Genomic DNA, 14280 nt, shown 5'->3' with positions numbered 1-14280 from the left:
ACCCAGCCCTGATATGCCCGCCTTTAATTTCAACAAATCGGATTTTCTTTTGGGTGTGGCAACAAAGGGATGGAGTACAGGTAGCACATTTGTTCTGAGGAAATAAGCCAGTTACTAAATCTATTAATAAAGACGAACGATGTGTTTCTGCAAGCTTTACAATTTCAAGAATCCAGATGAATGACAATAGGTATGAAGGTCCATGTCAATGATTTGGGTGCATACTGCATCAAAAGAACACTTCCCTGCAATAACCAACCTCATCTTTTAAGCTACTCATGATATATCATACCCCCACTTTCACCTCCCCCATATGTTCCCTGGCACTTTCGGCTGATGCCAAGCTGCCTGCTGTTTTCAGGTGGGAAACATGTTATCAATATCTTAGCAGCAAGGCCCTTAGTTGAACATGCAGGAAGCCTTTAGCTTTTGTATTTTCTCTATAAACCTCTTCACCAACCCCTCATCTCAAATTCAAATTAATAATAAACTATAGGAATCTAGAGATAGATAAGAACAAACCCATTGCAAAACCGCATGTGGCTCATTGCTTTCTAACAGGCTGTTATGAGGGAACATTTCAGTTTTGGAAAGAAAATTTAATCAAAGAGCCCCTTCACTGCCTGCCCCATTATTTAATAATGTCATGGTATCAAATTCCTTGTTCTCCATAAACCTCAGCTTCCCAAGAGTTTATAGAGCTATCTTCTCTCAGCCTTGAATGTATACAACATATGCAGCATCCACATCTGTCTGGGATTGAGGAATCCATGGATTCACAAAGCTCTGAAAGGAGGAATTCCCAATTCATCTCCATATTAAATGGGCAATTCATTCTTCTAAAATTATGCCTCACATTATAATTTACTGTAGAGAGTAAATTACCCTATCAGTACCAATTATCAAGTACCTCGGAATCTTCTGTTTCAGTAAGATTACCCCTCCTTCTTCAAAACTTCTAAGTCAGTATAGGCCAACTTGTTCAATCTTTCCTCATCAACCGATTCTTTCATCCCAGCAATCAATCTAGTATGCCCACTTGAACTGCTTCCAAAACAACTATATTCCTTTCTAAAGAACAAGTTGAAACCATACCTGCTACCCAAGTGTGGGCCTCCTTCTATGACTGTGGCAAAACAACTTTTCAACCTGTAAGAACTAATATACAGTGGCCACTTCTTAAAGGTAAACCTGCACATTAATGCAACTATCTAATCAGCCAATCATGTGGCAGCAACTTGATGCATAAAAGCATGCTGACATGGTCAAGAGGTTCAGATATTGTTCAGACCAAACATCTGAATGGGGAAGAAATGCAATCAAAGTGACTGAGCATGGAATGCTTGTTGGTGCCAGACAGGATGGTTTGAGTATCTCAGAAATTACTGATCTCCTGGGATTTTCACGCACAACAGTCTCTAGAGTTTACACAGAATGGTGTGAAAGCCCAAAACATCCAGTGAGCAGCAGCTCTTTGGGTGAAGATGCCTTGTTAATGGGAGAAGTCAGAGGACAGTGGTCAGACTGGTTCAAGCTGACAGGAAGGCAATAGTAACTCAAGTAAACATGCATTATAACAGAGGTGTGCAGAGGAGCATTTCTGAAGGCAAAACATGTTGAATCTTGACGTGGATGCAGAACACCATGGATCTACACTCAGTGGCCACTTTATTAGGTTCAGGAGATACATAATGATTGCCCACTGAGAGTATGTGTCAACTAGACTATTCCCTTCATAAAATTTATTCAATTTGCTTAACAGTAATAAAATTTTCCGAATATTCTGCAACTACACCCTTAGTGAGAAAAGGCATTCTTCATTTGATTATCACAGAATCTTAGACTACTTAAGGCAGTTGTTTGGTCCGTGGCATTTATCCTGGTCCATTGGCTTGGGATGTTATATTCAAATTGTTCTGCTCGACAACTCCAGGTAACTTCAATGAATAAAAGGTAACACCAGAGACTGCAGGTGCTGGAATCCAAAAAGGACAAAGTGCTAGAGGAACTCAATTTGATTTTGTTTCAATTAATCAAATCCTACACACTTTCTAATACTAAGTAGGACAGAGAAAGTTAAATTCAATTGTAACGTCGGACAAAAAGTGACAGCCTCAAGATCCGAATTGGTATCAAGAAAATTATTGTAAAAAAATATTGATCAACAGTTGGAATAAACTTCCAGAGAATGTTGTCCAGGTGAAAATCTTGGAATTATTGAAGATATAATCAGATCTGGAGTAAGGGCACAACAGAAATTCATTGGAAAGATAAAATAAGATAGACTGAATATCTAAGTTATTTATAATCTTTATGACTTCATGATTTAAAAAAAAACAGGGTTCAGGCACACAGAGACATTGCACAAATTTAACTTTATTTTTTTCTCCTTTTGATTTTCTGTCCATCTCTCCACTTGTGAGAAAAAACTGAATTTCTCCTCAGTTCTTTGATAAAAGGTTAATGTACCCAGACCTGGCAAAAGTAACAGTGTCTCGACTTGCAGTAGTAGCTTTCTCCTTGGCTTCTCCCTTCCTATGCCTCAGCCTGGCCAGTGTTCTGTTGCAACTGACAGATCCACAGAGCAAGGTTGGGATGGGGGTGGGGTGGAGGGGGAGGGGAGCAGGAGGGTGGGGGTAGTTGTGGTGTTGCTGGATTAGGGGGAGAAAGGAAGAGCTGGATCTGTTTATTATGAACTATTTCTGTCAGATTCGGGTCAGCAGGTGCCAGAAGCTGGAGGGTAAGACACTCTCGATCTTCTCCATCACAAAGTTGAAGGGTGCAAAGAGTGTACTGAAGAACTGTAAGACATTAAACAGTAAGGAAATGGAGATTAGAGGCATGATTCACATACAGAAGCAGAGTTATAAAACCACAAAACCTCTCGTAGACATGTCATTCCATACTTCTGAGGGAAGCATCAAATTTATTTGCTAAAAAATCAGCTCCAGATTGTCAAATGACAATGAAAAACTGCATAATTACTGTTCTGCTATGAATCTGCAGCAAACATAACCATTATAAAAATAATGTCAGTCTATAACAAACTGAGATACAAGCAGTGCAAGGTTAATGGAACATTTTTGTTCTGACTATCAATATTATATTGGACACAAGGATCAAAAGCATTAACCTTGCTGTACTCTAATAGCACAATTATAAAATTGACCAGAAACTATAAGCTGATCTGCTTAGTGTAATTTTCTTTGCACAAAAGACCTTCTTGGCAGGAGGCTTAAATTATTCCTTTTCATTTAAGATTATCGGATGCTGTGACAGGGGAAGATGAACGGTAGGTTTCTAAATTAAAGTATTGAACTGCCAATGAAGAAAAATTATCCGGATTCTTTTAGGTTCCAGGGTCAGGTTAGATACCATATGCAGGTTGTTGGTCATAAAGCTTTTTTAGTGAATGAAATGTTGCAAATAAGAAAAAAAATCTTTCTTATGGAGTTAAGCAAGGATATTCACAATATTAGCAAATAATTTGTTATTCAGCTGTGGGTCAGTTCAACACATCACTAAATTCCTCTGTTCCTGATTCGCCATTAGCAATGAAAATTTGAGTATGGAGTGTGAGATGAGTTACTGATGTGCTGGAATGTAAAGCCAGCTCCTCATTATGAAAATTGGATTGCATTTCAAAACAAAAAAATAGACTTTGCCAGAAAAGCTTGGCCCCTGGTCACAACTGGTAACCTTCATGATAACGTACCCTCCTGATCCACTTTCTAGAGCCTTTTGGATTTTCAAATTTACACTTTCTATAACTGGTTTGTATCAATGCTGTTTAAGACAGAAAAATTAAGTAGCAGTGAAAAATGAACTAGGAGTGTGGTCTGCAACTTTAACATTGAAATTGTCTGAGACAGAATATTTGAGTAGCTTCTCTCTAGATCAAGTTCAATGTAAATTGTTTTTCAAGTGCCCTGAAACAGTGGCAGGAAAATACACCAGTCTTTGGTTTATTTAAAATATTCACCATGCTTTGGCATTAAGTTAAAAGGAGTGTATGTTTTGTGCAAGTTTTGATGAAGGCTGAAGAATGTGGCATGATCCGACTAGTCTCCCTCCTCACAACCTCCAGGAGTTAATTCATCCATACTTTGAACAATACCAAAATTCACACCAAGCTCTGTCACCTCATCACTAATTCTTGTTGAATGTCTTTTGATTCACATAACAAAATGAATTGAATCAACTTCATTTCTTATATCCTTCACATACATGAGGAGTAAAAATCTTTATGTTACATCTCCATCTGAATGTGCAATTTATAGTAATTTGTAGTAAATAGTATATACAACAGAACAATCAATATACCTTAGAAAATACAATTGTGTCAGCGTGAATTAAATGATGAATTTGTGGTAATGAAGTTGATCAACAAAGCCCAATGTATTTGTATATAAAATTCTGGCCTAATCTGACCAGAGCTTGAGTATTTTTTATATTGAACCCGAATCCAAAACACATGGTCAAGTTCTGCGGGCTTAGTTTGGGGACATGGACTCCAATCTACACCGAGTAAATAATGGAAAAGATATACAAAATAGTCAGGCAGTGATTACAGAGGAACAAGAGACTATGCAGATACTGAAAATTTTGAGCAGCCCACACAACATGCTGGCAGAACTCAGCATGTCAGGTAGCATCTATGGAGTTGACACATCTTGATGAAGGGTCTTAGCCTGAAATGTTGATAGTTTACTTTCCTCCATAGAAGCTGCCTAACTTCCCGAGTTCCTCCAGCATTCTGTGTGTTACTCGTAGCTCTGATTAACAGCTTACTTTATTTCACTATTGGAGTGTAAAGCCAACTCCTCTTTATGAAAATTGGTTTGTATTTCAAAACAAAAATTAGATTTTGCCAGAAGAGCTTGGCCCTTCATTACAGCCGACGACCTTCATGATAACATGTCCTCCTGATCCACTTTCTAGAGCCTTTTGGATTTAAGATTCACACTTTCTATAATGGTTTTTTCATCAATGTTGTTCAATGACAGAAAAGTTAAATAGCAGTGAATACAAAGGAATACAACTCACAGATATGAACTAAAACTGTAAAATCTCCAAAAAAAATTAACTGAACATGCCAGAATATCACAGAATATTAGGTGTTATCGTTATTAATACTCAACTCTGTTTTAATTCACTCCCTTTAGATGTTACACAGCTTGCAACTAAATTTTGTAGTGCATCAGATGGGCTGAAAGAGAGTGAAAGAAATGGAGTGGAGAGGGAACACAGGAACTGAGGCCCTGAAGGGTGGACTAGGAGAACAGGAACCAGAGCCCCAGAAAGTGGGAAATGAGCATGGCAGCAAACCCGTAGCACGTTACTTGGTGAGCTACATGCTGAACCACTGGGATTTTAGAATAGTAAGCTGTGCATTATGCACAGGTCGTGAACTTTAAAGCCGAGCACAAGTTGGTATGAAGAACATTATGTCGTGGGAAGTGAAGATAGAGAAGAAAGTATTTCAAAGGAAATGTAGATAATTTTTTCAAGGTGAGGAGGTGTGAGAATGATTTTAAATTGTTCTGAAGTAGATCAGAGAATATCACAGCACTGTAAAAGGCCCTACAGCCCACAATATTGTGCCGACCTTTTAACTGACTCTAAGATCAATCTAAAACTTCTCTCCTACATAGCCCTCCATTTTTCTATCATCATGTGCTGATCTAAGAGTTTCCTAAATGCCCCTAATATTGAACGTAGAACATAACTTAGTTTCAATTGGAATTCTTCTTAAACAGTAACAACTTTATTCATTAGGCTGAAATGCATGTAACAGCTTTGTTTGAGACAGATACATTATGAAACATAAGGAGATGTGTGATAGTCAGCATGAGTTAAACCAGTGTCCAGAAACAGCAGAAACCCTTTGATCTCCCTGGCAGGTCTGTAACTGAATCTCACTCCTAAACAAACTCTTGTTACACATCCATATGGAACTCCTGGTGTATCAGAAAGAAAGTGGAAGTGAACAGTCAATGTCCAAATCCAATCTCACAGCACAGTGGAGATAGTTTCTGCTTTCCTCAGCTCTTCAGGTTGTACAAGGGAGATCCTAACATCAAAATGTTGTAAAAAAAAAATACTCACTTCAAATCTTCCAACATTTCGGTCAAACGTGGAAAAAATATGAAAGCACAGCCACACTGGCTAGAGGTCAGGCTGCCCCTCTAAACTTAGTTGCCAGAGAAGAATGGCACTTGTAAGAGAGGCTACTGTGACGCAACAGTAACTGGAAACAACTGGCTGCAACTGGAAACAAACTACATAATCTCCAAGACCTTGCACAAAAAGAGCGTTTATGGAAGAGCGGCAAGGAAGAAGCCCTAGCTAAAAAAACAGGCATGTCCTTGCCCATAAAGACTTAGCAAAGTATTACTTAAAAGATACTGTAAAGATGTGGAAGAAGGTCTTACAATTGGATGAGATTAAAGTGGAACTTTTTGGCCTCAATACTAAGTGGTTCCTGTGGCATAAATCTAATACTGTGCATCAGCCAGGTAACACCATCCCTGCTGTAATGTATGCTGGTAGTCCATCATGCTATGGGGATGCTTTTCAGCAGCAGGGACTGGAAATATAGTCAGGATTGGTGAGAAGATGAATGCTGCTAAATACAGATAGATCCTGGATAAAAATCTGCTTGCCTCTGCCTCTGCCACACGGCTTTAGACCATCTAAACAATATAAACACCTACATTAGGATGCTGTTCATCAACTATAGCTCAGCATTTAATACCATCATTCCCACAATCCTGATAGAGAAGTTGCAGAATCTTGGCCTCTGTACCTCTTCCGCAATTGGATCTTTCACTTCCTAACTGGAAGACCACAATCTGTGTGGATTGGTGATAACATATCCTCCTTGCTGACTATCAACACTGGCACACCTTAGGGGTGTGTGCTTAGCACACTGCTCTACTCTCTATATACACAACTATAAATTTGCTGACGATACAACCATTGTTGGTAGAATCTCAGGTGGTGACGAGAGGGCGTACAGGAGTGAGATATGCCAACTAGTGGAATGGTGCCGCAGCAAAAACATTGCACTCAATGTCAGTAAGATGAAAGAGCTGATTGTGGACTTCAGGAAGGGTAAGACGAAGGAACACATGCCAATCCTCAGAGGGATCAGAAGTGGAGAGAGTGAGCAGCTTCAAGTTCCTGGGTGTCAAGATCTCTGAGGATCTAACCTGGTCCCAACATATTGATGTAGTCATAAAGAAGGCAACACAGCGGCTATACTTTATTAGGAGTTTGAAGAGATTTGGCATGTCAACAAATACACTCAAAATCTTCTATAGTTGGACCATGCATCACTGTCTGGTATGGAGGGGCTACTGCAGAGGACCGAAAGAAGCTGCAGAAGGTTGCAAATCTAGTCAGCTCCATCTTCGGCACTAGCCTACAAAGCACCCAGGACATCTTTGGGAGCAGTGTCTTAGAAAGACAGCGTTCATTATTAAGCACCCCCACCACCCAAGGCATGCCCTTTTCTCACTGTTACCATCAGGTAGGAGGTACAGAAGCCTGCACACACTCAGCAATTCAGGAATAGCTTTTTCCCCCTCTGCCATCCGATTCCTAAATGGACAGAAGCTTTGGACACTACCTCACTTTTTTAAAATATACAGTATTTCTGTTTTTGCACTTTTTAAAAAATCTACTCAATATACGCAATTGATTTACTTATTTACTATTATCATTATTTATTATTTTTTCTCTCTGGAAGATTATGTATTGCATTAAACTGCTGCTGCTAAGTTAACAAATTTCACATCACATGCCGGTGATAATAAACCTGATTCCAATTCTGATTCTGAAGTTTTAAACTGGGGAGGAGGTTTATCTTTCAGCAGGACAATGACCCAAAGCACCTGCCAAAAGTGGATAAAAATGGAGAAACTGAAGTCCTTGATTGGCCCAATCAGAATCCCGACTTTAACACGATCAAGATTGCTGTTCACTGCAGCTTCCCAACTTAACCTGGCATAGATTGAGCAATGTTGCAAGGAGGAATAGCCAAATCTTCCTGAATCATATTTTGCAAAGCTAGTAGAAACTTATCCAAAAAGACTACCGGCTGTAATACCTGCAAGAGGTGATTCAATTAAGTACTGAGCAAAGGGGAATGAATACTTTTGAACTGCTGACATTTCAATTTTTGAATTTTTAGTTTTTCATGCTTTAAAATTTTCCCTGTTTTTTTTTGGTTTCTACTGCGAAAAAAGGAGCATGTGAATTACAAATAAAAATTCTCAGTTAAATTTATCAAAATTCCTGGCTGTATTACTCATTTATATAAACAAAGGGTTGAGGCTGAATACTTTTAGAAGGCACTGTTTATCAGTGATAATTAACCAGATTGTTTCCAGGTTGATTCTGAAGATGAGGGGATTAGTTTACAAGGACAGATTGAGACCCTGGGAGTATACTCACTGGAATTCTTTAGAATGTGAGGGGATCTTAGAAAAATCTACAAGGTTATGAAAAGGGTAGATGAGAAACCTCTCATCTTTAAATTCCTCAGTGTTTTCATTTCAGAGGCTCTGTCTTGGGTTCTGCACATAAGTGCCATTACGAAGAAAGCATGGTCTTCAAGAAAGTGAATCTCAGGGTTGTGGGTGGTAACATACATGTACTTTGATCAGAAATTTAACGTGAACCTGAACTTTGAGATTAAGGCAGGGAGGTTGTTCCCACCAATAGATGAGACTAGAACTAGGGGACAAAGCCTCAAAATTTAAGGGAGTAGATTTAGGATGAAGATGAAGAGGAAATTGCTCTTCCCAGAGAGTTCTCTGCCTGGAGTAAGTGTCGAGGCTACCTCATTAAATGTATTGAGTACATGATTAGATTTTTGCATTGATGGGGAAGTAAGGGTTATGGGAACAGGTAGGTGGAGCGGAGTCCACCTGCAGATCAACAATGATCTTAATGAATGCCGAAGAAAATTTGACAGGCCTCATGGACAATTCCTGCTCCCATTTCCTGTTCTTACAGGAAACCCGCAGTAAGAGCTTTGCTTCAACTTAGCAGCAGCATTAGGATTTGAAAATACAATCTTTGATCAAGCCTCACCCAAGAGAGTGATCATGTACTTTAAAGTAAATGCTCTTGTAAGGAGTCCAAATGGTAGCAATCAAGAGGATGACTGAGCACTTATCAGGTGTCCAAAATTAGGGACTATTAAATCTAAAAATAAATCAGGAGAAACCTCTTGATTCAAAAAGTGAGAGAGCATGGAACTTTCTATGACATGCAGTGGATGTGGCAGGTCATAAATACAGATAAGCAAAGGGAAAGATAGGTAATTGTGTGGGAGAATGAGGTATTGAAAGATGTACTGATAGGATTACATGAAATCATATCAGGCTTCCCATGAGGTGGCGCAGCATGGCAACAGCGGCCTTTCAGACCTGGTGTTACTTTAATTTAATTTTCTAATTTAAGTTTGATACACAATTTTTGATTAGGGCACATGGATAACAGAGCAACTATCTACCATCGCCAGATACTACTACAATACAGAGATTGCCCAAAAACAAACCTTCACGAAGATCTGCTGGTTAAATTACGTGACCTTGGATTGCTGAGGGGAGCAGGCCTACAATCCTCGGAGTCGCCTGATGCTGGTGGCCGGAGATGGAGACGTTGTAAGCGATGTGTGAGGAAGCGGAAGCAAGGCAAGCAGGCAGGGGTCCATGCCAGGCAAAAAGCAAACCCTAGCCGGCTGGCTCTCCCGTCCATTCTGCTCTCCAATGTCCACTCCCTGGACAATAAATTGGACTACATCTGACTCCAACGAAATACTCAGTGGGAGTACAGAGTCTGCTGTGCGTATGTTTTTATAGAAACATGGCTCACTGATGGAATTTCAGATGCCACCGTTCAACTGGACAGGCTCGCCCTGTTTCGTGCAGACAGGGACATTGCTCTTCCCAGTAAGACTCGCGGTGGTGACTTGTGTGCTTACATCAACACGGAATGGTGTAAGAACTCTACTGGTCTCCAGATACTGCTCATCGTTAGTGGAGTTTGTGGCAGTTCGATGCAGACCATTTTATTTGCCACGGGAATTCACCTCTGTCCTTATATTCGGTGTGTACATTCCCCCCAGTACTAATGCTAAGGAGAAGCTCTGTGAACTGTACGGGGCTATTAGCGAACTGCAGAACGCACACCCTGATGGATTGTTTATTGTCGCCGGTGATTTTAACCACGCGAACCTTAAGTCAGTGCTCCCCAAATTCCATCAGTATGTGGACTTTGCAACGAGGGGGGAGAACGTGTTGGATCTGGTTTACACAAACATCCCATACGCGCACCGGGCACAGCCCCGCCCCCACCTTCGTTACTCAGACCACATCTCTGTTATGCTAATCCCAGGATACAGACTGCTCACCAGACGCTCCAGACCAGTTCAGAAGCAGGTGAAAACCTGGCTAGCAGGAGCCATCTCTGCTCTTCAAGACTGCTTTAAGCACACTGACTGGCACACGTTCAGGGAGGCTGCAACTGATGGCGACTCTACCAACTTAGAGGAGTACACAACATCTGTGACCAGCTACATCAGCAAGTGCATTGATGATGTTACTCTGTCCAAGACTATCACTATACGTGCTAACCAGAAGCCATGGATGACCACGGAGGTGCGTGCGTTGCTGAGGTCCCGCGACTCCGCCTTCAGAGCAGGCGACAAGGCAGCCCTAACAACAGCAAGGGCCAAACTGTCCAGGCCATCACAGGGGCAAAGCGTGCATACGTCCAGTGAATCTGCAGCCACTTCCAGGACAGTGGCGACACGTGCCGCATGTGGAAGGGCATCCAGGACATCACCAATTACAGGACATCACCTGACTCTGCCGGTGATGCATCCCTCCCAGATGTGCTGAATAACTTCTATGCCTGTTTTGAGGCGGAAAATGACATGATGGCGAGGAAGTCCACCCCTCCTACAAATGGCCAGGTGCTGTGTCTCACCGTGGCCGATATGAAAAGAACCCTGTGCAGGGTCAACCCACGGAAGGCTGCTGGACCAGACAACATCCCTGGTAGAGTGCTCAGAGGATGTGCAGACCAGCTAGCAGATGTTCTAACTGACATCTTCAACATCTTCCTGAGCAGCAACACCGTTCCAACATGTTTCAAGGCCACCACCATCGTCCCCATGCCAAAGTCATCTTCAGTGTCCTGCCTAAATGACTACCATCCCGTTGCACTCACATCCATCATCATGAAGTGTTTCGAGAAGCTCGTCATGAGGCATATCAAGACCCTGCTGCCCCCTCACTGGACCCCCTGCAGTTTTCATACCGTCCCAACCATTCAACAGATGACACCACTGCCATCACCCTCCACCTGGCCCTAACCCACCTGGACAAAAAAGACATGTATGTTCAAATGCTGTTCATAGACTTCAGTTCAGCATTCAACACAATCATCCCTCAGAAACTGATTGGAAAGCTGAGCCTGCTGGGCCTGAACACCGCCCTCTGCAACTGGATCCTAGACTTCCTGATTGGGAGACCTCAGTCATTCCGGATCAGGAGCAGCCTCTCCAACATCATCACACTGAGCATGGGGGCTCCCCAGGATTGTGTGCTCAGTCCACTGCTGTTCACTCTGCTGACCCATGACTGTGCTGCAACACACAGCTTGAATCACATAATCAAGTTTGCTGATGACACGACCGTGGTGAGTCTCATCAGCAAGAACGATGAGTCAGCTTACAGAGAGGAGGTGCAGCGGCTAATGAACTGGTGCAGAGCCAACAACCTGTCTCTGAATGTGAACAAAAGAGATGGCTGTTGACTTCAGGAGGGCAAGGAGTGACCCTTCCCGCTGAACATCGATGGCTCCTCGGTAGAGATTGTTAAGAGCACCAAATTTCTCGGTGTTCACCTGGCGGAGAATCTCACCTGGTCCCTCAACACCAGCTCCACAGCAAAGAAAGCCCAGCGGCATCTCTACTTTCTGCGAAGGCTGAGCAAAGTCCATCTCCCACCCCCCCATCCTCATCACATCCTACAGGGGTTGTATTGAGAGCATCCTGAACAGCTGCATCACTGCCTGGTTTGGAAATTACACCATCTCAGATCGCAAGACCCTGCAGTAGATAGTGAGGTCAGCTGAGAAGATCATCAGGGTCTCTCTTCCCGCCATTATGGACATTTACACTACACGCTGCATCCGCAAAGCAAACAGCATTATGAAGGACCCCACGCACCCCTCACACAAAATCTTCTCCCTCCTGCCATCTGGGAAAAGGCACTGAAGCATTCGGGCTCTCACGACCAGACTATGTAACAGTTTCTTCCCCCAAGCTATCAGACTCCTCAATACCCAGAGCCTGGACTGACACCTTACTGCCCTATTGTCTTGTTTATTATTTACTGTAATGCTTGCACTGTTTTGTGCACTTTATGCAGTCCCGGGTAGGTCTGTAGTCTAGTGTAGTTTTTTTCTGTGTTGTGTTTTTTACGTAATTCAGTCTAGTTTTTGTACTGTGTCACGTAACACCATGGTCCTGAAAAAAACGTCGTCTCATTTTTACTATGTACTGTACCAGCAGTTATGGTCGAAATGACAATAAAAAGTGACTTAACTTGAATAGTATGCAAAGATACGGAGTCATAAACAGTGGCAGGGGTCTATGGTGTAACATGGTTACTTTTGCTTTCATGAGGATAAGCAGCAATATTTGTGAAGGGGTAAAAATATACATTGAAATGATCTTCACTACTCAGGAAGGGTTAACTGCGCTCTGCCGTTTTGTTTCATTGCTGTGTGACAACTGCAAAACATGCTTCAGGTGTGCTTTTGAATTGCAGATCACTGCTAGTCTGACTAGTTTGCATTAATTCCAATGAGTCTGATTGCACCTTAGGGAAAAGAAGATTAAAATGAGAGTTCGGCCTATTTGGAAATTAATTAATTTGTAACTAAAACACCAACAAAAGTAAGACTTTCTGTGAAATGGCCCTTGATAATGCCTTGCCTGAAATATAGGTGTTAGTAAAGCATATTGATCTCAGTCAAGAAGAACTGCTATTCTAAGACTTAGTCTTAACCAACAAGCTGTATTTATGTATTAACGTATTAAAGCATTAACGTATTAAGTAACCCAAAATATTACACAGCAGCCTTATCAGACAGTACTCTGTACTGAGCCAGACAAGGAAATATTAAATCTGTGGCTTAAAGCTTGGTCACATAGCTATGTTATGCGGACTGTCTCAAAGGCGGAAAAAGAGTCAAAAGAACGAGAGCTTTAAGGAAGGGAATTCCAGAGCATGGGTCCTTGGCCATTGAAGCCACAGCCTTCAAAGAGAGAGTAATTAAAATCAGCGATGCATACGAAGCTAGCATTGGCAGAACAGTTATTTCGGAAGGTTGTAAGGGGTTCCAGAACTAGGGAGGCAAAGCCTTGGAGCGATCTGAAATTCTACATGCGACTTAACAGGGAGGTTAATGTGGGTCAATGCGTACAGGAGCAATGAGTGAAACAAGCTTAGTGTATGTTACATAAAGGCAGTGTTTTGGATGAAGTTAAACTTTACGATGGCTGGTCAATGGGTATTCAGGCAGGAATTTGTTAGAACTGTTGGGTTTAGCAGTTACAAAGGCACAAATGAAAATTTCAGCCAAAGAGCACCCTTTATTGAAAGAATTACTCATTGACATGCCCTGAACTTGAACCTCATTGAGGATGCAGTGCCCAGACCATGAGCTCATAGAATGGTGCAACAATAAATTGCAGAAGATGGACTATGTCAACCTTTTGTTGCAGCTATCCAAATTGCAGTGTCAGTTATCCTATTAAACCAGTATTTACACCTGAAATATTTGTCCCTTGAAAAATGCAAACAAAATTGAGAATTGCCAGAAAAAAACTCTATGGAGAAAATAGACAAGACTTATAAAAGCTAAGCAATTGAAATAAGATTGGAAGAGTGCAGGGATGTTGGCAGGACTTAAGGACATGGGTTAAAGGGAAAGGTTGAATAGGTTTGGACATTACTCCCCAGAACTTAGAAGATTGAGGGGATATTTGATTAGAGGTATACAAAATTATGAGCAGTATAGATAGGGTAAATGCAAGCAGGCTTTTTCAACTGGTTGGGTGAGACTACAACTAAAGGGTATGGATTAAGGTTGAAAGGTGAAATGTTTAAGAGGCAACATGAGAGGGAACTTCTTCACTTACAGACCATAAGGCATAGGAGGTGAATTAGGTCATCTGGCCCATCGAGGCTG

At 41.6% G+C, this 14280-nt stretch overlaps 1 protein-coding gene across 3 annotated transcripts in view; it reads right to left on the bottom strand.

The window, feature by feature from the left end:
• Positions 1-2356: 2356 nt before the first annotated feature.
• Positions 2357-14280, bottom strand: part of LOC140717236 (suppressor of tumorigenicity 7 protein homolog) — a 136892-nt gene continuing 124968 nt past the window's right edge. For all 3 annotated transcript variants that reach the window (XM_073030578.1, XM_073030579.1, XM_073030580.1), the window contains one exon: positions 2357-2801. In XM_073030578.1, coding sequence (XP_072886679.1) covers positions 2706-2801 — 96 coding nt within the window. In that variant the 3' untranslated portion in view covers positions 2357-2705. The remainder of the gene's footprint in view (positions 2802-14280) is intronic.

This window comes from Hemitrygon akajei, chromosome 27 (assembly GCF_048418815.1).
Source record: "Hemitrygon akajei chromosome 27, sHemAka1.3, whole genome shotgun sequence".
In the NCBI taxonomy this organism is placed as follows: domain Eukaryota; kingdom Metazoa; phylum Chordata; class Chondrichthyes; order Myliobatiformes; family Dasyatidae; genus Hemitrygon; species Hemitrygon akajei.
Note: the sequence above shows the minus strand (reverse complement) of the source record. Positions and strands in the feature narration are given on the sequence as shown.